Consider the following 26,787-nt stretch of genomic DNA (forward strand, 5'->3'; position numbering starts at 1 on the left):
GTCTACTCTAGAGAAACATCAGCATGAGGAATGCCCATTTTACTCTTAGCAGATTGTATGTCCTACTACATGCCTCAAACACTGTCTCCTTCCAGAGCCCATCCCTCGTGTGACAGATGCTAAATTGCATCTATATTGGTACAAAGAACTGTTACAGAATAGTATAGAGATAGTGCCCCCACCATCTGGAAACACACAACTTTAGGCAGAACATTTGTGTAATACATAGCTCACATCAGCAGTGCAGAATAAAAGAGATCCTGAACCATGGGGTCTGCTACATGGCAGTTTCCCCTACCTCTGCCCCTTTTAAGTTTATATTTGCCACTTGCATGCTCAGTGGGCGGCAAGCAACCAGGTTCCATGTCGGACTGGGATGCCAGGGGCCCATCAGAAAACCTTAGGCTGAGGGCCCACTTTCCAAACTATTATACCTCCTCTCCTCACTCAAACCTCTTTATTCTCCTAGTCTCTTTTCTCTACATACTATACACTATTCTTCCATTATAGTTCCAATAAAGAAATAGGGAATGACCATGAAATAGGCCAAATGGTTAGAGGCAAGAGGCCCACTGACACCTGGGCCCACCGGGAGTTTTCCTGGTATCCTGGTGGGCCAGTCCGACACTGACCAGGTGGTCAGAAAGGGCAGACTGTTCTGTGTGCTGGACTACCCCCCAAAGATTATTTTTTTGTGATTGGGAGTGGCAGAAACAAGGCAGTCCAATAGCAGAATAATATATATTAAAGAAAACATGTCTAACACTAAACACTTACACATACATTATTAAGGGGCCCAGCAACTTGTAGTTATGCCACTGGCCCAGGACAATCATCAAGGGAGGTAAAGAACAGGCCCAGACTGGCAATTTGCCATTTGGGTAAATGTTTGATGGGTCACTCTATTTAAGTGGGCTGCTTGGTTGTGTCACTTGAATTTCAACTTTTAAGGGGCCCGGAAAGCCAACAAAAGGAGCCAAAGCTGCCGAAGAGTCAAAGTTGCAGAGGAGAATGAAGAGGCTACTGTCACCAAAGAGGGAGAAGACCACCTGCCAAACTTTAAAGGTAAATCCCACTGAACAACTTTTATGCGGGTGGGCCAGATTGTTCACCTTTGAGTTAACTTTGAGTATTATGTATAGAGTGATATTCTGAGACAATTTGTTTTGTTGACATTTTTTATTTGTGGTTTTTTACTAGGGTGGGGATTGCGGACGGGCCCGTGATTTCCCCGTGATTTCTAATGGCGGCCCTGGATGCTATATATAAGAGAAAAGATGCGTATGCTTACATGTTGGATGGCTTTGATTTTTTTTCCCAGTCTGGACCTGATACAGAATGTCCTGCAGTCAGGGGTCCCACAGCAGAGTGGGCAGATGGAAAAGAGTGGTTGTGGGAGGAGCTTATGTGGATCATGGGTGTGGTTTGGGCATCACTGGGGAATGGCTGGTACAGCTGAAGAGCATTGCTAAGGGGCAGTGTCGGACTGGCCCACCGGGATACCAGGAAAACTCCCTGTGGGCCCAGGTGTCTGTGGCATACCTCCCAACATTTTGGAAGTAAAAAGAGGGACAAAATTTTTTTTTTCTGCACGTAGCGCAGCAATGGTTTACATAACTTATTGCAGTTTTAGCCCAAAATACTTGTGCTGCTATCAGGGCTGCCATCAGGGGGTACTGCTGTACCGGGCCCGGGCGCCCCTTGACAGCGCCGAACCGTGACCCCTCTCCTGAAGTCCCGAACAGCCAAAATGTGGAAGTGCCGAACAGCCGAAGCTGCGAAAAGACCCGAAGTCATGAAAACAGCTGAAGTTGAAGTCCCGAAGCTGCGAAAAGACCCGAAGTCATGAAAACAGCTGAAGTTGAAGTCCTGAAGCGATGAAAAGACTCGAAGTCGCAAAAACAGCCTTAAATTGAAGTCCTGAAGCGGCGAAAAGACCCGAAGTCGCAAAAACAGCCGTAAATTGAAGTCCTGAAGCGGCGAAAAGACCCGAAGTCGCAAAGACAGCCGTAAATTGAAGTCCTGAAGCGGCGAAAAGACCCGAAGTCGCAAAGACAGCCGTAAATTGAAGTCCTGAAGCTGCGAAAAGATCCAAAGTCATGAAATTGAAGTCCTGAAGCCACTAGTTCAATTCTACTGAACAACAAGAAAAAGAATAATAGTACTGAGAGTGGGCCTAAGGTTTTTGGGTGGGCACCTGCCCCTGGAGTCCCAGTCTGACACGGCCAAGGGGCATTTATTTTCCATCTGTGTCCCATTTTTCATGTTGGCAATGCCCACATTTCAGGGCTCAGATGACCAGTGGGCTAATAACTGATGTCCAAACGGGCGAAGGGTCCTTCTAACTTACTAGTATGGGTGGTCCATTTTTATTGATAGCAACCTTAAACTGCCCATACAATACCCATAGGAAAATGCGCTCTTATCCAGACAAGTGTAAAAGAGTCGGTGCCCAATGCTCTCCTGCAGCTCAGCCAGCGACAGAACCATAACTATTCCGCGCTAAAGCGAAGAACCCACTAAAGGGCGGGAGGTTATATTATCATGTGAACCGAGCGGCCAATGAGAACGGCGCTCTTGAATTGGGCTGCGTGTCACAGGCAACTAGCTGTCAGACCGCCGGTGTGAGATTGTGAGGTGGAGCTGCTGCAGGTGCTTCTCTGTCGCCTCATGGACTAAAGTCTGCGCGCAAAAGGAACCATGACACAACCAAATGGGACTGTGAGCAATGGGGCTAGAGACACGGGGAAGAGCCGAGGAAAAAGCTGGACAGAAGTAAAAATAGTTATAGTGGGAGACGGTGGCTGTGGCAAGACCTCTCTGCTCATGGTGTTTGCAAAGGGCTCCTTCCCTGAGGTGAGTTCCGCTCGCACACATCACTATGTCTGCACCTCCCTGTCTGAGCTCTGGCCAGTGTGTGTGGGAGGTGTAGTTTCACTGTAACTGTAACAACTGAATAAACTTCTCTCACTGCTGGGTCGCTTACATCTCCAGAAATCTCTCCAGATATGTATCTCCAATGTTAGTAAACATGTCCTAAAGTTGGCCATAGATGCAATGATCTGATCGTACGAATCGTGGATTTGTATGATTTTCGGACCGTGTGTGGAGAGTCCCGACATTTTTCTTCTGGGGGAGATCGGTCATTTGGTCGATCGGACAGGTTAAAAGATTTCTATCGGCTGCGGGTTATATCTCTGCATGTATTGCTGATCGTACGATTTTCAGTGGGAGACTGTCACTAGATTTGTCGGACATAACTTTCGTGCGATTGCTGTCAGGGGCAGAACATCGGCTGATCTGTGGTTTTGTACTTTATTTAATCGGAATGGTAAGACTTTGATCTGAATGGTTAGTGGCGGGTCGGGAGATGGAAAAGTCCGATCGTACGTTGATTCGTATGATCAGATCTTTGTGTCTATGGCCAGCTTTAGAGCTTACAGCGGAGATGCCATAAGTCCACTTAGTTTGGTGAAATTTCACTGTCGGAATTTACCACAACGCTTCGCCAAATATTGGAAATCGCACTATTTTCTAATCCTCGTATGCAAAGTTCTGTTATCCATAGCAACAGCAAATCACATTTGCCGAGCATTCCACCACTAGTGCCATGAAGTTTTTCTGTTGGGGGGGGGGGGCTAGTTCTTCAAAGCTCACAATTGGATTTACTTTATCTAATGTTAATAAAACATTTGCCAAAAATCTATTTTTACAGGTATTATTTCAAATCAAAATAAAACGCGTCCACGAGGAATTGAGCTTTTTATTCCAGTGATTCTTGAACTCATGGGGGGCCTGACATCCATATCTGGGGGTGGGGTAAGTCTTAAGGGATAGTGCTGCCTATTTCATCATACAAGCCTAGTTTGAATGTAAGATTAGTTTGTGGTTTGGGGTGCACGCTTATTTCCTTCCTTACATATTCTGGGAACTGTTACTAAATGGCCCATGTAACAATGTTTTCATATGTCTGTAACCTTGTTATTAGGTAAGTGGGGGCCTGAACCAAACTATTCTGGCAATCACTGCCTTATAATACCAGTTTTCAACCATCTGCCACTTAGTGAATGTGTCCTTTGTTTGCAGTAGAATAAAAAAGAAATATTGGGTTGAGAGTGAGCTACTAATAAAGACAATGTTACTAGGTCTGGAGTTATAGTAAAAGGTAGTACCTTCACGCTGGCCTTTCAACTTAATAATTACACATTTGAGCATAAACTATATCAATGGAAAGGGTCATGCTGTTGCAATCACAGTTATGCCTTAACATTTTCATAGTTTGATAAAGTATACATTGTGATTGATGTTCCGTCTAATTCCTTCTTGTCTATGTGAAAAATAGTAACACTTGGAAGTGCTACAATGTTGGATACAATGTATCATTTACATCTCCCTTGTTCACTTCTAGTTAACCAGTTCAGATGATCTTTGTCTATCATCTGAACTGGTTAACCGGAAGTGAACAAGGCAGATGTAAATGATACATTGTATCCAACATTGTTGCACTTCAATTGTTACTATTTTTGATATTAATAAATAGACCGGCAGATGTTTGGGACATTTAATTGTGCAAAGCTCTGATTCAGATGTTGTTTTTCATGGCTATGTGCTCAAAAAAAAAAATCAAACATTTTAAACTTGTGTGCACATTTTTAAAAACTGTGTGCGCAAGTCAGAATAAATAGAAAATGTTTTGTTTTCACATAAAAATCTTTTTTAGTGCACCACAATTTGTTGTGTGCACTAACTTCAAAATTTGTGTGTGCGCTTGAGCACACAGCTTAGAGGGAACATTGAATGTGATATACTGTGGAGATTTTCCCACAACCAGCAATGCTACAAAAAGGATTCTTTTCAGAGGGTCTCCTGCATTTCACGTGATTCACTAAATGGTTTAGTACTTAGAATTAGAAGTGTCTTCTTTTGTATTCACGTGGTAAAGGTGGCTACTTTGTCACTTAAAGAACATCGACAAAGGCTAATGGTTTTACAGGTACCTGCACGTTCCCCAAAGGTTGTAGAACCTGAATTCAGTTATGTTTCCTGAAGGAAATGCAAACACTTTAAGAGAAAAAACTTATAGAATAGGTCAACTTACCGTATATACTCGAGTATAAGCCGTCCCGAGTATAAGCCGAGGTACCTAATTTTACCTCCAAAAACTGGGAAAGCTTATTGAATCGAGTATAAGCCTAGGGTGAGAAATGCAGCAGCTTCTGGTAAGTTTCAATCAAAAAATTGAGGGTTTCTGCTCCCATTGGAGGTGCCGGCGTCTCATTCTTGGACGCCGGCGAATATTCTTGGAGACTATTTTTGGATGCCGGCGACTATTCTTGGACACCGGCGACTATTCATAGACGCCGGCGACCGTTTTTGCGCTTGACCCGAGTATAAGCCGAGGTAGAGTTTTTCAGCATATTTTGGGGGCTGAAAAACTCGGCTTATACTCGAGTATATACGGTACCAATGGGGCCCTAAATTTAATTTGCGGTGGGGCCCAGTAACATCTAGTTACGCCACTGGTCCTGTACCTACTGTTTAACCCTTATGTTGGAAGGGACAGGTAAGCTGAGGGCCATGTCAACTGAGTGAATTCTTTTAGCAGTTGTAGAAGTAGTCGTAATAGTTACGTATGGGGATATCTACATGTTTGTGTAAGAAAAAAGGAATCTCTCTTAGATTTTACAGCACCCATGTGGTATAGGCTTTATAGAACTAGAAAATGGTCAGACAGCCGATTTAATCCATGTGTTTTAGATTATAAACTCTCGTAAGTATGGCCTTCCCTTATAACAATATGGAATTGTAACTGTGCATCAATTGTTGTACAAAGTCAAAGTAAAGTGCCACACTCGCACTACTCGCTGTTTGAAGCCTCGGGTGCACGCTGTACTCCTCTCTGCACATGCTCCTTCCACATGAATTAAACAACTGCAGCAGCACTCAGATCTTTGATCAAAAATTTTATTCATGCAACAACGGCAACGTTTCGGGCTGCTTGTAGTCACTACTCCAATTCCTTACTATACTAGCCACCAGATCAAAGACCTGGAGGCAAGCCAAAACTTTGTATTTTTCTGTGTGTTCAGCACTCACCTCCATTACTGAGGATTTTTGCACAAACAGAAACATTACTACATATTGTACTGTGTCATGGGATCCACTGGAATCCAGCACACATGACACAAAGATGCATACATTAAGAAAAGAATAAAATAAAAGCACACATTGTCATCCACCTGTAAATATGCACTAAGCTCCACTACTTCCACTGTGCATTGGATGCTGGGAGTTGTAGTTTATCAACATTAGTTGGGCTGTAGATATGCCCTTTGGAATAAGATGCTTTCCTTTTGAAACAGATGTTTTGTAAGCCAATTGTGAAAATCCGCGGCTCCTTGTTCATATGTGGGAAACCCAGTGCCAATGACTGGCGTGTGTTATTATTGCATTATTTGATAGTTATAAAGCACAAAGCTGCATGTGCTGTTTTACCGACCCATGGTTGCATTTATCTGCATTTATCTCTTCTCTGCCACCAAGAAAGGCAGTGTGTGACGATTACAATCTGCTATTTCAAAAAAAGGGGAAGTTTAACTTTAACAATTCATAAACACAGTAGCTTTGTGTTAATAACTAAACAGGACTAAGTCACTGAAACACTGACAGTTTAAGAAAAAAGTTTATTAACTCGGGTGCTGCTGAAAGATAGAGCTCATTATGCCACATATATTTACACAAGTGTCCATGTGTGACTGAGCACAGCAATCTACTGTATCTTTTATACGCAGCACCTGCTTTTTCTGTAATATGCTTTAAAGATACAGTCTTATTTGCATTCACAGATGCTTTGTCTGCGGTTGTGAAAGATCAGCACTCGGGAGGATTTGGTGTGGGTGGCCACACCCCAATCATCTCAATGTAAAGTGTCTGAAAGCAGTGAAAGAATTAGGTCATACGTGATTTTTGCCTTTCTTAGATAAATCGCGTGCATTCTTGTATCACGCCTAAATCTAACTGCTCTAGTGAACAAGCTGGCTAATTGCAAGGCACAACCTAGTACCATCAAACCTCATGACATTTTTTGAGAACTCTCCCTTTTTAATATTGTTCAACACACATCTCTTTTTATTTAATGGATGTGTTTATAGTTTTGATTCTGCATTTTATAACCAAGGTTCTTATCTTGCAGTGGGTGTGGTCTGTGCCTCTGTTCCCTGTCCAATACTTTGCCCATCTCTACATGTTTCTCTCTTATTTATTTATCAAAAATCATCTCCTTATTTTACTTCAATTGATCCTTCATCATTTATTGAGGCTTACGAGCTGATGTGATCCTCGCCCTAACAGGATTTTCAAACCTGCCCGATCAAAATCTGGCAGAATTTTCAGCCAAATATCGTTTGGGGAGGCCTGTCAGAGGTCCCTTTCACAGGCTGCCAACTTGGCCCATTGCCAGCTTTCATTGACCTGTGTATGTGTATATATATATATATAACCTTGGTGCAAAAATATTAAAGTAATTCTGTCATGATTTTTGTGGTGTATTTTTTGTTTTCAAATTACACTGCAAATAATTCACTCTACGATATAAAATTTAATTCCTGAAGTGTTTTTTTTTAGTTGTAATATTGGTGTGTAGGCAGCCATCTCAGATCATTTTTCCTGGTCATGTGCTTTCAGAAAGAGCCAGTGTCCTTTTAGTTACATTTACCTAATGTAACTGAAGGCAGTTGCAGTGGAACTTGGATTTTTACTATTGAGTGCAGTGGCATAACTAGATATTACTAGGCACCATAGCAAATTAATGACCTGTTTTACCAATATTTATTTAAATTTTATATAAATTAGGGCCTCACGGGCCCCCTGTACCTCCTGGCCCCCCTGCAGCTGCAGGGCCTGCTTCCTCTGTAGTTACGTCCCTAGTTACGTCCCTAGTTGAGTGCTATTCTTATATCTACTAGGGAGCTGTTATCTTGTTACCTTACCATTGTTCTGTTGATAGGCTACTGGGGGAAAAGGTATCCAACTTGCAGTGCAGCAGTAAAGAGTGACTGAAGTTTATCACATCAGTGAGGGCACCAGGGAAAATAACAACATGTCTAGCCCAATGTCAGATTTCAAAATATAAAAAAACTGTTTGCTCTTTTGAAAAAAATGGATTTCAGTGTAGTCCTCTGGAGCAGCATTATAACCGATGTGTTAAAAAAACATGTTTTCCCATGACAGTATCCCTTTTAAGTCATTCCACAGAATGTTTAAAAGTTGTATGCCACTACTGCAGGGCTTTACAGTATTTAAGTCAAATGTTGCCCTAGGCACTGGACCTCTGCCCATCCAACCCCCCTCATCTATCGGCACATGTTCTGATTTTGGAAGATTTGGGAAACCTTCACCCTCTTCTCATCAGCTTCATGGCCAGATATACCTGTATAGCGTAAGGCTGGGATGAATGTTTGTGTTTCTTTGTGTTGAAAATGCAGGAACACCGTTTCAGACAAGTATGGAATAGAAATAACTGGTACTATTATAGCAGAATGCTTGTATTCATTTTAGTTCTGTTACTGGTTCTTTAAAGTTAATTGGCATAACAACTCCCACTGCAAGGCAGAGAGCTATACACATTATATTCACACTAAGAATGACAAACTGTGTTTGAGTGTGTATGATACACGTAGCAGGCTTTATTCTTCCTTCTTCTCCATCTGTATGGCATCAAGGCACATTGTTTTGTATGTGCTGTTCAGAGCAAAGGATTGTTGAAAAATAAATGTCTGCATGCAGAGAAAATTATATATTTGGTTTGTTGGTGTGTTTATAGTTGCTACAGTTCTAAAAAAGTCAGCCCACACATGTTGGTAGAAACTAGCAGCAGGCAAGATATACGGAGGTGTTGGCCTAGAGAAAAAACAGCTTGGCCTGATACTTTGTTGTACAAAATCATTAATATTTGCTTATATTTAAAAGGAGCCAAACGATTTCTTCAAACTTGTCACACAGGGGTTTACCATCTTGGAAAGTGTCTGCGACATGCTCAGTGTGCTCTGAGCAGCTGTTGAGAAGCTAAGCTTAGCAATCATCACTAATTTACAAGCATAAAATTAGGGTTGTCTGTAATATAAGTTGATGTTATAAAGCTGATTTTATTTTGATGCTAGTATCTGTATTAATGTTTGTTTGTGTACTGTATATTTTGAGTTGTCCCAAAGCTCAGTAAGTGACAGTAGCACAAAGCATGTGCAGTGAATCCTCAGAAAAGAAGATGGGGAGCTACAGGGGCATCTTTGGAGGCACAGATCTTTACTGCTAAAGGGCTATGGTTTCCTTGGGCTGATATAGAAGCCCAAAATATAATGTACAACATTTCTAGTCTACTTTTCTAGTTAGGCTTTAATTCTCCTTTAATGTACCGGATATAATGTAACTGGAAAGATTGCCCAGGTTCAAATCATTCTCATTTTGTTCCATGTGCTCTTCCCTTAACAGAAATATGCCCCTTCTGTGTTTGAAAAGTACACCACCACAATTACCATTGGAAACAAGGAAATTTTCTTGCACCTTTATGATACAGCAGGTAAGAGTGACTCCTTTGCAACTTCAATATTCGCTTTCTTTCTGTTAAATGCAGGCTGTTCAAACACGTTAGAGTTAAAAAAAATATTTTCTAAAGCATGTACAAAAATATAAAGGAAAATATTTGGCCACATTTGTATTGTCTGCAGGAATAAAGATGTTTGGGAATTATTGGGAAACAGAACACTTTGGCCAAGAGAAGAGGTGAGGATGGGGTCAGGAACCTTAGTTGTGCCAAATATTGTCTGGACTTGGAACCTTGTAATGTTTGTATAATATAGAGAAGATCCAGACATCAACGCTACAATAGTTTCACTTTGGTATGTACTTTGGTTAATAAATTGTGGCTACATTTCTTTGTGCCAGAGTTTGCTTAGTAGAAGCTATTTACAAAACACAGACAAAAATGGCAAACACTGTTTAGAAAGAGCATGGAGTGTAACATTAGGAAGCACCATAGCTGAGCTGTAGAAGATTGTGATATATATAGTGAATAAAGTACCCCCTCTTGTAAAATATAAGGATATTATAAGTTACCGAGGAGTTTCATGACCATATAAAAACACGAGGCCGAAGGCCGAGTGTTTTTATACAGGTCATGGAATTTCGAGGTAACTTCTAATATCCTCATATTTTACAACTGGGGGTACTTTATTTATTATAATACACAAATTTTAGTAAGTCATGTGACAGAAATGACATCACTACTCACCGTTTATAACTGATGACATCACTACTCACCGTTTATAAGGATATAATTTACAGGATATTCATGGCTTTTGTGTATTATATACAGTTATATGAAAACGTTTGAGAACCCCTCTTAATTCTTTGGAGTTTTGTTTATCATTGGCTGAGCTTTCAAAGTAGCAACTTCCTTTTAATATATAGCATGCCTTATGGAAACAGTAGTTTCAGCAGTGACATAAAGGTCATTGGATTAACAGAAAATATGCAATATGCATCATAACAAAATTAGACAGGTGCATATATTTGGGCACCCCAACAGAGATATTACATCAATACTTAGTTGAGTCTCCTTTTGCAAATGTAACAGCCTCTAGACGCCTCCTATAGCCTTTGATGAGTGTCTGGATTCTGGATGGTGGTATTTTTGACCATTCGTCCATACTAAATCTCTCCAGTTGATTTGATGGCTGCCGAGCATGGACAGCCTTCTTTTAAATCATCCCATTTTCGATGATATTCAAATCGCGGGACTGTAACGGCCATTCCAGAATATTGTACTTTTCCCTCTGCATAAATGCCTTTGTAGATTTCAAAGTGTTTTTAGAGTCATTGTCTTGTTGGAATATCCAACCCCTGCGTAACTTCAACTTTGTGACTGATGCTTGAATATTATCCTGAAGATTTTGTTGATATTGGGTTGAATTCATCCGACCCTCGACTTTAACAAGGGCCCCAGTCTCTGAACTAGCCTCACAGCCCCACAGCATGATGGAACCTCCACCAAATTTGACAGTAGGTAGCAGGTGTTTTTCTTGGAATGCAGTATTCTTCTTCGGCCATGCAAAGCGCTTCTTGCTATGACTAAATAATTCAATTTTTGTCTCATCAGTCCAAAGCACTTTGCTCCAAAATGACTGTGGCTTGTCTAAATGAGCTTTTGCATACAAGCGACTGCCATGCTGCTGATCTTTGTGCAAATTGTGCTGAATTGTAGAACGATGTACATATACACCATCTGCAGCAAGATGTTCTTGCAGGTTTTTGGAGGTGATCTTTAGGTTGTCTGTAACCATTCTCACAATCCTCCGCATATGCCGCTCCTGTATTTTTCTTGGCCTGCCAGACCTGGATTTTACAGCAACTGTGCCTGTGGCCTTCCATTTCCTAATTATATTACTTACAGTTGAAACTGACAGTTTAAACCTCTGAGAGCTTTTTGTAGCCTAAACCATGATACTGAACAATCTTTGTTTTCATAACTTTTGAGAGTTGCTTTGAGGATCCCATGCTGTCACTCCCATGAGTCACATAGTATAACTTGCAATTGGCCTTCTTTCTCATGATTTGACACACCTGCCTATGAAGTTCAAGGCTTAACAAGCTAATCCAACCAATTTGGTGTTGCCAGTAATCACTATTGAGCAGTTACATGCATTCAATTAAACAAAATTACAAGGGTACCAATTTTTGCACAGACAGTTTTTCACATTTGATTTAATTTCATACAATTGAATACTGCTTCACTAAAAATCTTTGTTCAGAAAACACCCCAGTACTCAGTTGTTCATGGGAAATGAAAGACGTACCACTGTTATCTTTTGTTGTTGGAACAAGGTAAATGTGAATGTGAATTTTCTGCATGGTGCAAGCACATTTGCATATGTAAATGAGGATTTGGTTTGGTATTTAGCTGAATCCTTTTTGAAAGATTTGGCCAATACCCAAAATAGTGGATTTCAATGCATCCCTACTAGTGTCACTAGTGTACCTCTGATGGTACTCTGCAGCTAGGGAAACGATGCAAGGAAATTTACACTATTAAATGCCATCTAATTTCTAGCATTTTCTTCCATCCTTACAGTATTTTTCTCTAGGTTGGGGCACCAGAATTCCTTTTATTAGACCCCACCCATCTACCTACATGGGGACTTTGTTGCATATTATGTATGTGACAAACAGGTTTTTCATATTTCTCTTAATGGATATGTATAGTGACTTCTTTAATTCTATATTTACCTCCACTACCAGTCTTTAAACAGGTTAGGCGGCTTATATAACAATAGTTTGCTAGCAGTACCCCGGTGAGTTTCAGCTCCTCTTATAAACGTTTAGTCCTGTTTCCTTCGGGTTAAGAACATTCTGTTTTATTGTATATTTGTTTTCATACCATGCTCTCTTACTTTTAATTCAATGTGACTGAGGCTATTTACAGTAGACCTGTTTCCTAAACATTGCGTTACTTTCTCACCAGCCTCTCATGTTTTCTTCTCCCCTTTTCAAAAAGGGTAGAAGAAAGTTTTGTAATTAAATATTTAAGAGATCAAATCCCCCTATGTGAGTTTTTAAGAACTCCCATAAATTCAAAATTCGACCAATCGAAATTTATCAATAAAATCTAATTTTTTTTAAAACCCGGATTAATTGAGTCGACCCGAAGATTCTAATCAAATTCAATATGAATTTTAAAAACTCGATTCGAGTTTTTTATCTAAAAAAAAAACTTGAATGTCAGGAAAGTTGCAAACAACTCCAAATTGATCCCTGGACCTCTCCCATTGACTTTCGGGGGTCCTTGCTGACCTAAAGGCCTTTCTGATGCGGCCCCCTCATCGCACCCGACTAATACCATTGCAAGTGCCGGAGCAGGTGTAGGGAGGGCCACATCACTAGTGCAAAACGCACAATTACCTGCACTAGCAGATTTTATCTTAGTTACCAGGAGCGACTTTATTATTATTATTATGTAGGCTGCCTAGGGCACCAGGCTGACCTGGCCTGCCCCTGCCATGAAGTTATGCCTCCAGGCTGGTACTGAAGCTTCTAAGCCTAAAAATGCTCTAGTGAGCAGAGGTAAGTGCAAGGATGCAGGTGGAGCAGCAAGCAATGTTCTGCCTCAGGCAGTAGCACACTCTGAACTGATCCTGTCTTCATTAAAGGTGAATTCTGCGGTCTGTACACTTCTTGCTTGGGGAAAGTCCTTTTCTTTACAGTACAGAAAATATTTCTGTGCCACACAATAGTATTGCCTGTGTTTGTTGGCTTCTTTCAGTACTTGCCTGGGTCTTTCTGATAATGTTATGCAGCAGTGCCCACGATGCCACATAATTCTGTCATTTGCATATGTTACTGAAGGCATTTACCCTGTTTTGTTTATGAGGGAATTAGTTTATAAATAGCCCTGCTGGAAAGTTACAAAGTCCCAACACCCAGTAACCCTGTTTTCCTTCAGTAAAAAGTCACTGGAGCTGCATATTGTGCTCCCAAAGGACTTTGTTTTACTGTCGCAACAACCTTTTTTTTTTTTTTACACTTAAAGAGATATATACTCTATTTATATTTCGATTTTATATTATCTTTGTGTTCTCATGACAGGGCTATTTTTTTATTTACATATATGTGTTATTTTTTAAATAAATGGGGCAAACAGGGAAATTGAAGCTACTCCGTGTCTTGTGAGATAGATCATTAGATTACCAGAACTCAAATAATCTTGTGCATAGTGGATTTATTTTATTTGTGCAAGAATCACATGGATTAGCTTCAGTCTCAGTTTGCCCTGTTTAGTGCAATGACACACAAAGAAGTATCTTGCCCATTGGAAGTCTTCACTACCTCTGGGTGAAAAGTCTCCTGAAAATACCTTTCCATTAACTAATATGCAAAATATTGCACGTAAAACCATTAACATGCAGTAATCCAGTTTTATTGTGGGAAAATTCCCAGATTGCAATGGATCACCTCATGTTAAAGTGTTATACACAAGCTTATCGCTGTGTTGATTAAGGACCAGGTATTTTCAGAAGATTTGTTGCCCGGGAGTAGAGAAGATTTCCCATGGGCAGGGCCGGAACTAGGGGTAGGCAGAGCAGGCACGTGCCTAGGGCGCAAAGTTGGGGGGGCGCCAGGCACACGCCTTCTCTGCTTCTCCTACCCCCTAGTCCGGTCCCCGCTTGCAGATGAATCTGGCTTTTTGCGCATGCGTGCATTGTTTTTTCCGCGCATGCGCACATTTGGTATTTCTGCGCATGCGTGTCTGTGGTCGTTATGCCTGGCCAGGCAGCCTAGGGCGCCTGCCCGGGTTGGCCCGGCGCTGCCCATGGGCAACAAACCTCCTCATCTGTCATTGCTGAAGTAACCATAGATCACCAAAACCTATAGATTAAATAGGCAAGAAATATGTTCAGCGAAAACCGTATTCAATGAACTCATGTTGAACAGGGGTGTGCACCTTTAAGCATGTCCCTTTAAGGGAACAGTTCAGTGTAAAAATAAAATCTGGGTACAGTAAATAGCCTATGCAAAATAAAAAATGTTTCTAATATAATACAAAAATGTAATGTATAAAGGTTGGAGTGACTGGATGTCTAAAATAACAGCCTGAACACTACTTCCTGCTTTGCAGCTCTTTAACTCTGAGTTAGTCATCGACTTGAAGGGGGCCCACATGGGACATAACTGTTCAGTGAGTTTGCCATTGATCCTTAGTATGCAGCTCAGATTTAAAAGAAAACAGTTATAACCCATGTGGCCCCCACTCAAGTCACTGATTGGTTATTGCCTGGTAACCAATCAGTAGAAACCAAGAGAGCTGAAAAGCAGGAAGTAATGTTCTGGCTCAACTTTCCAGCTCCATTTCACAGATTCATTGGGTGTCATTTATGAACACTGGGCAAATTAGCCCAGTGCAGGCAGTCACCCACAGCAACCAATCAATTAGTTGCATTCCTTGTTATACTTGCAGCTGGCTGAAAAAAGCCAATCACTAATTGGCTGCTATGGGTAACTGCCCATTGGCACATTTGCCCAGTGTTAATGGAGATTTGCTTATGAGGAACTATAAGGTGATAATAGTTGCAGGGCTGGAAGTGTAGAAGTGTACACTATTTATACGCAAATGTTTAGTTGCTGACCTACAGTTAAATCTTCAACTCTGGTCTCGCTGCCATAGGAAATTACCCACGTGGTTGTATGGGGTGATTTAAAACTCCTGCCCTATCTTGGGTAGTTACATCCCTGCCCTGAATTAATTGGTGCATATCATTCTAATGTATATTTAATACATGCATACTTCCAGGTGCTACCCATAAAAGAATGTTGCATGGCCACTATTGTTGGGGATGGCAATATTACATGTGGTAGGGTGGTCTTCAGGGACATTATTTTAACCAGCCCTTGTGTGGATGGATTGTGTTTTTCCCAAAAGAGCTGACACAATGGGGCTACTCCAACAGATCTGATCACATTATATGCAGTTGTTGCACAAGACACAGTAAACACATGCATTTGGTCCCTGTCATTTAAATTAATTATTGATAACTGTATTATTGTAGTGAAGCTGGCATGCTGTAGGACTGTTATATTACCAGTCATGTGATAGATAACCGAGATAGGAAAGCTGGTATGTTTGCCCAGAAAAGCAAACGTACAGAAAAAATCTTAAAACTTGCATTTATTATTTCCATACATTCTAGTACAGTGTTAAGATGAATGCATTTCTGACTACCTCGATTGTATATCTGCACATAGGTGCTTTATTTTCAAAGCTGTACCAAAGGCAACAAATTTAAAGTAGAGCCAGACACTTAGGCTAGGGACACACTGGGCGATTTGGGGAGATTTAGTCGCCTGGCGACTAATCGCCGCGACTTTCCACGACCAATCTTCCCCGAATGCCTCCCCTCGCTCTGCGCCTGGCTAAAATGAAAAATCGCCTGCGCTAATCACACGCGGCGATTCGTTTTCCGAAGTCGCCCGATGTTTCCTCGTGAGGCAACTTCGGGCGATTTCGGAAAACGAATTGCCGCGTGTGATTAGCGCAGGCAATTTTTCATTTTAGCCAGGCGCAGAGCGAGGGGAGGCATTCGGGGAGAAAAGTCGCGGCGATTAGTCGCCAGGCGACTAAATCTCCCCAAATCGCCCAGTGTGTCCCAGCCCTTAAGGGGGAATTCACAAAAGTGATGATTTGAGACAAAATAAAAGTGGAAATAAAAATTTCCACAAAATTCACAAACTTCTATCTCCACTTTTGTGAATTTGTCTTTTAAACTGACAGTTTTCAGGTTTTGTCTTTTGCACGACATTTTTCTGAATTTATCTTTAGCTCTTACTACACCGGTCAGTCAGCCATCAAATTGGAATTTTTGGGGGAGGGCGTTTTATTATACCTAGGAAAATTATACATAATTTTTTCAGGATAACCTGAGCTTTCTAAATCTGCCTACATGTTTATGTAATGCCACTTCTGTAACAAGATATAAGGGTCTAAATACAAGAAATGCTATTTTGCATAATATAGGGCTTTGCATCAGAAATACGTCTTATTATCTTAAGTCAAGTGCTGCTAAAACAAAAAAAATTGGCTGGGAGGCTTTACTTTTCCTTTAGATAATATAGTCACTCAAATTGCTAATATTGCCTCATTCATTAAAACTAGTAAATAATGCAAGTGTGAGTTTAAAACTTTTTACAAATCAAATTGTATAAAATAAATTTTTTTTTACTTGTTTTGTTAATAAAACTTTTACACCTATAGGGTAAAGCTGGCAATAGATGCAAAGATCTGATCGTTCGAATCCTCGAACGATCGGACTTCCCCATCTCCCGACCTGCCATTAACCATTCAGATCAAATCAAGTAGAAAAGAATAGATCAGCCGATGTTCTGCCCCTGACAGTAATCATATGAAAGTTATGTCCGACAAAGCTGGTAACAGTCTCCCACTTAAGATCGTCCGATCGAAAAAACATGCAGAGAAATTCAACCGATCTCCGCTGGACAAAAAATGTCGGGACTCTCCAGACACGGTCCCAAAATTGTATGAATCCTCGATTCGTACGATCGGATCTTTGTGTCTATGGCCAGCTTTAGACAGAAATGTGAGCCCTGCCTATTAATATGCTAATAATTCCCCAATGGGGCACCTATAAGAGATGTGAAATGAAGATTGAGCGAACAAAAGCAAGTTATCTCAGAATTGATCTGACACATGGGGAAGAGTTACACTGAGCTTTACTGCATTTTTAAAATGTTGTTTAAAATTTCATTTTTGCACCATAATAATGTTGTTTGAAAAACATTCATAAAAGTGTCTTTTATGAATGTTTTTCAAACAACATTATTATGGTGCAAAAATGAAATTTTAAACAACACTTTCTTTCACAAAAAATTAAAGTAGTGGTTGAGTCGGAATTTAGGTGGATTTCTGTTTGTGAATATGGAGAAAGTATTTTACACCAGTTGAACACCACTGTTACTCCAAACATGGGCTATCTCTATTTTTGTGAATCCCCCCCCCCCTCTTTGTGATGATCATGCTCATATTCATGAGCTGGTCCCACCAGAATAGCGCTGATCATCTTAAACCGGCAGGCCCTGGTCAATATGTTTGGTCTTGAACACCAGACCTTTCACTGAAATGTGCAATTAGAATGCCTATGCATGCCACTGAATTTGTAGCATATTTGCATCTTCAGTTATTGAGAACAAAGGGATCATTACGTACATCCAGATATAAAGTGTGAATAAGGGAAGTCATTTTAGTACCACGCTTTTAAAGCAAATCAGAAAGGCAGAATATATCTTGTTTCTCCCCCACCCTGCAATATACAGTAGTCTTGTACATGGGAATAAAAGTAAAATCAAATCCGGCAGCTTTACTGATGTTACACTAGGCCTTCTTCTGGCATGTACATGGCATGAATTACATTCAGGGGCGTAACTACAGAGGAAGCAGACCCTGCGGCTGCAGGGGGGCCCAGGAGTTACAGGGGTCCCATGAAGCTCTCATTGATGAGCAATTTCAACATATATTGGTAAAACAGGACAAACACTGGATAAGTTGGGGGCCCTAAAATGAATTTGCTGTGGGGCCCAGCAACATCTAGTTACGCCACTGATTACATTTAAGAATTATTAGTAGCCCTTTATATGAAAAATAAATGATGTTTTAGCATCACTTCACATATTAGACAACACAGTTAACCAATGGAAACACATTAAAGGGATCCTGTCATCGGAAAACATGTTTTTTTCAAAATGCATCAGTTAATAGTGCTACTCCAACAGAATTCTGCACTGAAATCCATTTCTCAAAAGAGCAAACAGATTTATATTCAATTTTGAAATCTGACACGGAGCTAGACATTTTGTCAATTTCCTAGCTGCCTCAGGTCATGTGACTTGTGCCTGCACTTTAGGAGAGAAATGCTTTCTGGCAGGCTGCTGTTTTTCCTTCTCAATGTAACTGAATGTGTCTCAGTGGGACATGGGTTTTTACTATTGAGTGCTGTTCTTAGATCTAACAGGCAGCTGTTATCTGGTGTTAGGGAGCTGCTATCTGGTTACCTTCCCATTGTTCTTTTGTTGGGCTGCTGGGGGGAAAAGGGAGGGGATGATATCACTCCAACTTGCAGTACAGCAGTAAAGAGTGATTGAAGTTTATCAGAGCACAAGTCACATGACTTGGGGGGCAGCTGGGAAATTGACAATATGTCTAGCCCCATGTCAGATTTCAAAATTGAATATAAAAAAATCTCTTTTGAGAAATGGATTTCAGTGCAAAATTCTGCTGGAGCAGCACTATTAACTGATTCATTTTGAAAACATTTTTTCCCCCCATGACAGTATCCCTTTAAGTTAAAGTATAACTAAAGCTTAACTAAAAAAGTAGACTAGAAATGTCATACATTATGTTTTGTGCTTCTGTACCAGCCCAAGGCAACCACAGCCCTTTAGCAGTAAAGATCTGTGTCTCCAAAGATGCCCCAGTAGCTCCCCATCTTCTCTTGTGCTGATTCACTGCACATACTCTGTGCTGCTGTTACTTACTGAGCTTAGGGACCCACTCACAATATACAGTACACATAGAATATAAATGTCTCAATATAAGGCTGATTAGTAATTCATATAGATAATTACTACATGGCAGCACCAGTGCAACTAGCATCAGCTTATTTTACAGGCCAGCTTTATTTTCTGCTTGATAATTTGCAACAACCCCTAAGCTTAACTTCTCAACAGCTGCTCAGAGCCCACTGAGCATGTGAGTGTCAGACACTTTCCAAGATGGTGACCCCCTGTGACAAGTTTGAAGTCCTGGATCTTTGCTGATATTGACAAGCTGAAACTTAAGGCTGGAGCAATAAGTTCCGTATATAAAATATGGTATTTTAGCCATATTCATTTTTTAGGGTTTAGTTCTCCTTTAAGGGTCCATTCACCGTTTCTGGTCATTATATAAATGTTGTATTTTTCATTGTTGCTCCAATCATATTCTCTAAAGCCTATGGCACATGGGGTGTATTCACTATTGACAAGTAAATTCCATTAAACTGAATGCATAGCATTCACTAGCAGAGAATATATGGAAGATACAGTAGCTCATAGTACAAGTTGTCATTGTGGAGTCAGGAAGGAATTATTTACCCCTCTAAGGCAAATTGGAGAGCCTTCAAAGGGGGGTTTTCACCTTCCTCTAGATCAACTAGCAGAAAGGTTATATATATTGTACATGTAAAAGGTTGAACTTGATGGATGTGTGTCTTTTTTTCAACCTGACTGATATACCTCAAAGCAAATTAGTTCCATACACATATATATAACAAGATGCATTCTCCGTTCTATACACTCTCCAATGTCATCTGATTTTTTTAGTTTGCCCTTGCAGCAAGGGGGAAGTCCACATACATTGTTTCAATGCACCTTAAATATAATATGTAAGTGTTTCAGGGCAGCCCATTAGCCAAAGGTATTTAGAAGGTCCCGTTACAAAAACAAACCGTTAGTATACTGGTGGAAACGCTGGCTGATTATAAAGTTACTTATCTACTAGAGAACTTTCCTGCAAATCACCGTGTGCACTTTTATTATTGTTATAAATGGAAATGTGCAGGAAAGCCCCATATCTGAGCTGGAAACTGGTCAACACTAAGTAGTATGTTGTTTGCTCCCTGCAGAATTGGTTGTTCCATCCAGTCTGAATGCCACTTGCTTCTCTAGGGAACCTGACCCAGTTGCATCTATTGCTAAGGTTAAGCTACAAATACACATACTGTAAATGGGCTTGCAAGAAGCAGACTTTGATTATGGTTATAAATTCTTCAGGATTATCTTCAGGGAAAGAAGATACATTCCGATACATTTACCTTGTTATTATATGAGGATTGGCAGCAACGTCAGCAAAGCAGACCTGCAATAAATACTGTATAGTATGCTATTGACTTTTTACAGCCCTGTGAATGTGCTTAAAGGGATATTGTCATGGGAAAAAAACATTTTTTCAAAATGAATCAGTTAATAGTGCTGCTCCAGCAGAATTCTGCACTGAAATCCATTTCTCAAAAGAGCAAACAGATTTTTTTATATTCAATTTTGAAATCTGACATGGGGCTAGACATTTTGTCAATTTCCCAGCTGCCCCATGTCATGTGACTTGTGCTCTGATAAACTTCAGTCACTCTTTACTGCTGTACTGCAAGTTGGAGTGATATCACCACCCCCCCTTCCCCCCCCCCAGCAGTCAAACAAAAGAACAATGGGAAGGTAACCAGATAGCAGCTCCCTAACACAAGATAACAGCTGCCTGGTAGATCTAAGAACAACACTCAATAGTAAAACCCATGTCTCACTGAGACACATTCAGTTACATTGAGAAAGAAAAACAGCAGCCTGCCAGAAAGCATTTCTTTCCTAAAGTGCAGGCACAAGTCATATGACCAGGGGCAGCTGGGAAATTGACAAAATGTCTAGCCCCATGTCAGATTTCAAAATTGAATATAAAAATTCTGTTTGCTCTTTTGAGAAATGGATTTCAGTGCAGAATTCTGCTGGAGTAGCACTATAAACTGATTCATTTTGAAAAAAAAAAACATGTTTTCTGATGACAGGATCCCTTTAAACATTCGTAGCTGTTTGAAAACAGATCAAGCTAGTGACTCGCTTGTTGCATACCATTTATTTCAATGGGATACATTACAATATAATTTTATTTTATATGCCTTTATGTACCAGAGCCTCAGAAAGAATATGTAGTATTAAAGGGATACTGTCATGGGTAATAATGTTAGTCAGTTAATAGTGCTGCTCCAGCAGAATTCTGCAATGAAATCAATTTCTCAAAAGAGCAAACAGATATTTTTATATTCAATTTTAAAATCTGACATGGGGCTAGACATATTTTCAGTTTCCCAGCTGCCCTCAGTCATGTATGCTCTGATAAACTTCAGTCACTCTTGTACTGCAAGTTGATATCACCCCCCCCCCAGTAGCCTAACTACAGAACAATGGGAAGGTAACCAGATAGCAGCTCCCTAACACAAGATAACATCTCCCTGAAATATCTAAGAACAGCACTCAATAGTAAAAATCCAAGTCCCACTGAAACTCCTTTAGTTACATTGAGTAGGAAAAACAATAGTATATCTGAAAGCAGTTCCATTGTGAAGTGCTGGCTCTTTCTGAAAGCACATGACCAGGCAAAATTACTTGAGATGGCTGCCTACACACCAGTATTAAACTAAAAAAAATATACTTGCTGGTTCAGGAATGAAATTTTATATTGTAGAGTGAATTACTTGCAGTGTAATTTAGTATTAAACACAGTATCATATCATGACATAATCCCTTTAAGTTCCAGCTTTTCCTTTTAAAACTTCCATAATATAAACATTGGCATGAAAGGGATTTGGGAAACCACATTAAATAAGATGCTGCATTTAATTGTAGGTTATAATTAAATAAAAGCCAGTGTTACTATAATATTACTGTTATACCAAAAGGATAAAGAGTATTAAGTCTGGTGTGGGGAAATGTTTAAGGGGAACACCCCTTTTTTTCTGCCCATACACATTGAGGGGACATTTCATGACAGTTTAATGTTCTATTTTCCTTACGTTTATGTCTAAATGTTAAGGCATAACGACGTCTGTGCTTCTGCTGCTAAATCAGTGAATAATGACTTAAGTAACGCAGCTCATTTCGCACATATACGTGAGGTAAGATTGGTCAGCTTGTCCTTCAACCTTATGTTGCACATATGTAAATAGTGAATGAGCTCATCTTGCACATTCATGTACAGTCATGTCCGCCTGCACTGGGATCATACTCCCCAAAATATATATGTTTCACGTGCCATTAACCTAAATTTTCTTTATTTTACAGTTTCATCACATCAATTGTGTTCAGTCATTTATTGGCTGTACAAATGTAGTATTCTATTGTGGTTTATGTGGTTTATGTCTATGTGTGAGCCACCAGCTGCTGGGTGTGTCATAATTTTTATATTTTACAGAGCATGAAGGCAAGACAAGTGGTAGAATCTTATAAAAGTTTATCCTTTAAACAGAGGAACAGAATATATCTGTAGGGCAGCACTGTTATTGGCTATGTGTTACACCTGCTTTGTCTGCAGTCTCAACTTCTCATCTAGTTAGTGTTCATGGGTGCAGACATCGCAGCCCTCAGTAACTTCTATGAAGTTTTTCATTCGCCCAGGTCATGAGATACAGTGTCTACAGTGATAAATCCAAAACAACTGCTACTTGCTGACCAGGTCTGGACTGAGAATCAAAATGGGCCCTGGCATTTCAGGTACCCAGAGGTCCCCACAGGCCACATAGAGGCCCAAACAGCCCTCTAAATAGTAGGGATGCACTGAATCCACTATTTTGGATTTAGAAGAACCCCCGAATCCTTTGCGAAAGATTTGGCCAAATACGAATCCAAATCCTAATTTGCATATGCAAATTATGGGTGGGAAGGGGAAACATTTCCTCTTTGTTTTGTGACAAAATGTTGCACGATTTCCCTCGCCGTCCCTAATTTGCATATGCAAATTAGGATTTGGGTTCGGCCAGGCAGGAGGATTCGGCCAAATCCTACTGAAAAAGTCAGAATCCTGGCAGAATCCTAAACTGAATCCTGGATTCGGTGCATCCCCACTAAATATTGACATTCTATGGCATCTTACAGCAGCCCCTCTGGCATTTGCCAGAACCCACAGATTGCCAGTCCAGGCCTGTTGCTGACTAGTTTAAGATGATGGCAGACTGAGCACCATATTATCCCACTGGAAATATTCTCTCCAGTGGATGACAAAGCATCTAAAAATATCATTGTCCCCATTGCTACATGTAAAATATCTTACATGCAAACACACTTGCATAATTGTGGTAAAATGTGGAAAAGGGCAAATTTTGCTTGATGATCACCTCCATTAACCAAGAACTAGTAGCAAAAATGTACAGCAAGGAACTGTTATTATTTTTATTAATATTATTATTATTATTATTATTATGAAATACAGGTTGTCTGGCTCACAGGCAGCAGGCAATAACCAATATCTTTGCACCACAAAATACAAAACTTTTTAAATGATTCCGTCTGATAGGATGAGAACAACTTGTAGTGTCAAACCTTTCTAACACTGGCGATGTCTTAATTTTGCTACTTTTGTTTGTTGTCACAGGTCAAGAGGATTATGACAGGCTACGTCCCCTATCATATCAAGATGTGAATTTGGTTTTAATATGTTACGATGTTACAAACCCAACCAGTTTTGATAATGTGCTAATAAAGGTAAGAGAACAGATATACATTTCAACTTTCTTGTCCACTTTAATGTTTGGGTCACTATTAAAAAAAACAAACAAAAAAAAAACATAAGAGCCTAAAATAAAGTTCAGGGGAGATGCTGCCATGAAGTGAGTAGAGAATTTCCCCTCAAGCAGTAGCAGCCCGCAGGTTACTAGGGGAGGCAAAAAGCCATTCCGGGTAACTAAAGAGCCAAAATTGTGATTTTTAAATCTGAATTTTGTCTATATATAACGGGTAATTTACAAATAGCAGGGCAGAAAAACAAGCACAAGCCAACGTTTTTGCATTTTGCTCCCTGCCTTTTGGTGAGCACCTAGAGTGGAGCAAAGGTAACAACTCCTTCCTAAAGTAGAGATGGTAAGTATAGTTCTGCCTTACACTCACAGAGCTGCAACTTGGATCTAGCACAAGATGCACGGAGCAAGCTACACATAATTGTCCTGCTGCAAGAAATCTGTACTGAGCATTACATATGTGTAAAATTTCCCGCCCCTTTGTCACTTGCAAAAAGGGATTTTGTGAATGACCTTAGCCATTTTTTCTGATTTTAAAGCTTAAAGGGGTTGTTTACCGTTTTCAGACTGTTCACCTTAAAGATATACTTTTTTTCAATTGCGTTCCATCTTTTATTTTTTACTGTTTTCCCAAAATTAAAGTTTAATGTTCGTGTCTCTGGTGTTTCAGCAGAAATGGAACTAGAGGGGGCAGGCCCTGGCGCAGGACGGGCAGCCGGGCCCCCGCCCCCCTCCGTACACCCGGAACTGGCCCGGGAATATGCACGGACTGCCGGGGGGCCCTGAGGGGGTGCAGGCCCTGGCCTGCTCGCACCCCCTGCTCCCCCGGTAGTTCCGCCCCTGTGTTTCAGTCTGGCAGCTCAGTGATGCAGGAGCATTCTGTAAACTGTTACAATTTGCTACATGAGTTGATACATTTCTCAGCAGAATCTGTGAAACATTAGCAATTATTGGATCAACAGCTGGCTTTAATGAAATTCAGCAGGGACAAAGATAACAAATGTATCAACTAATTGTATCAATTTAAAGAGTCGACGACCCCCCCCCCCGAGCTGCTTTAGAAGGTGAAAAATTAAACTTTACACTTCAAGATTAGAAAAACGGTCACAAATAGAAAATAGAAAGAAACTGGGAAAAGTCGTTATTTCTCGTGATCTATCTGAGACCAACTGAACTGAAAAAAATTTTGAAGGTGAACAACCCCTTTAAAGTTTGCTGTTATTCTTTCTGATGTTAGTCCAGCAGCTCGGTATTCCAGGGGCTGCCTCTGTTACACATATAGATGGATAGAAGCAAAGAGAGAAACCAGGTCATGTTCCAGGTATTTTCATCATCCAGATAAGACTGTTAAAATTGGAACAGATGACCAGGGGTTGAATGGGGTCTGTGATACTAAGCAAATGAGTGTGAGTCCAATAGTTCTTCTCTGTCCTTCAACACTCTCATGATTGTGTATATGTTTTGTTTATCAGTGGTATCCAGAGGTTAATCACTTTTGTCGAGGGGTTCCCATAGTGCTTATTGGGTGTAAAACGGACCTCCGAAAAGACAAGGAACGACTACGCAAGCTTAGGACGTCACAGCAAGAACCAATTACATATTTTCAGGTACATCTATTTCTACTGTATTTCTTCTGCCCCTCTAACATGCAGATTTTGTATTTAGTTAAGATGTCATGCCTTACAGTCTGCAGAGCTCTTTGTGATAATTGAGAATTAAACCCATAACATAAAAAAACCCTACCCTACGTAGACTCCGTGTAGATTCTGTCCTCTGGAGTTCATGGGCGACATTTTCTTTCCTTCGTTAAACTTTGGAAGCAGAACGTAATTTTCGGCGCATGTGCAGTTGGAGTAATATTCCAGTCCCGAAAAAATGTGCATGCGCCGAAAGTCATGAAAATTGCCGGGAAATTTTTGTGAAATTTTTCGAGAAATTTTTCGGAAATTTTCATGACTTCTGGTGTATGCGCAGTTGTTCAGGACCGGAAGTTTACTCCGACTGTGCATGCACCGAAAACATTGGTCTGCTTCCGACGTTTAACGAAGAAAACAAGATGGCGGGCGTGAGCTCCCGAGAACAGAATCTGCACGGAGGGGTAAGTAAAAAGTTAGGGGCATTAGCCCGGGTACCAGGTAGGCTGGGAGGGAGGAGGGAGGGGGGTCTATGTAGGGTAGGGGGGTAAGGGTTTTTTACATTATGGGTTGAATTCTCCTTCAAGGGACCATGAAAAATCTTTTTGGAAGACTAAACCCCTCTTTTCCCCCCCCCCCATCTTCTGAACAACCCTTCATGGGGGCTCTCTAGCTTGTACAACTGGCAGCATCCCAAGGTCTCTGTTTCTGGGCAACCAATCATAGGCCTTCTAAATCCTTCTAATAAGCAACTCCATTTGACAGGTCTCCCCTGGTTTTTAGAACACCTGGCTATTATGTATCTAATGATGGATTTTAACTTTTATGTATCTAATGATGGATTTTAACTTATGAATTATACTGCCGTAATGTTAGTTTTTCACGTTACCGAGATAATTTAAATTGAATAAAGAAAAGCTTCATATCTACAGTATTGTTAGAACACAGTTTGGCTTTTCTCATGGTAACTGGTTCTCTTGTTTCAGGGTGAAGACACGTGTAAAAGTATACAGGCTGTAGAATATCTAGAATGCTCTGCCAAATACCAGGAGAACATAGACAATGTTTTTAGAGAGGCCACGTTAATTGCACTTAATGGTATGAAGAAAGAACAGAAGCTGAAGAGGAAACAGAAGAATTGCTCAGTTCTCTGAGTCGGACTCTATGGACCAGTTCAGTTCTACACCATCTCCCATCACAGACACTTCAGTTTAACTGTCAGGACTGTTTTAGCTGTAAATATGTATTAGCATAATATTTTAATATGAACATTTTCTTATATTTTA

The 26,787-nt window shown here is 40.4% G+C and overlaps 1 protein-coding gene across 2 annotated transcripts; it reads left to right on the forward strand.

Moving 5' to 3' along the window:
• Positions 1–2,672: 2,672 nt before the first annotated feature.
• Positions 2,673–26,787, forward strand: rhof.S (ras homolog family member F (in filopodia) S homeolog). 2 transcript variants are annotated; one of them, XM_018238730.2, is made up of 6 exons: positions 2,728–2,856; positions 3,716–3,819; positions 9,487–9,574; positions 23,726–23,835; positions 25,340–25,474; positions 26,488–26,787. In XM_018238730.2, exons 2-6 carry the CDS (start codon positions 3,787–3,789, stop codon positions 26,653–26,655), a joined length of 534 nt encoding a protein of 177 aa, XP_018094219.1. In that variant the 5' UTR covers positions 2,728–2,856; positions 3,716–3,786; the 3' UTR covers positions 26,656–26,787. The 2 variants fall into 2 exon arrangements, with proteins under 2 accessions (NP_001088626.1, XP_018094219.1); NM_001095157.1 differs by lacking the exon at positions 3,716–3,819 and having other exon boundaries at positions 2,673–2,856; positions 26,488–26,764.

Source organism: Xenopus laevis, chromosome 1S (genome assembly GCF_017654675.1).
Source record: "Xenopus laevis strain J_2021 chromosome 1S, Xenopus_laevis_v10.1, whole genome shotgun sequence".
NCBI lineage: Eukaryota > Metazoa > Chordata > Amphibia > Anura > Pipidae > Xenopus > Xenopus laevis.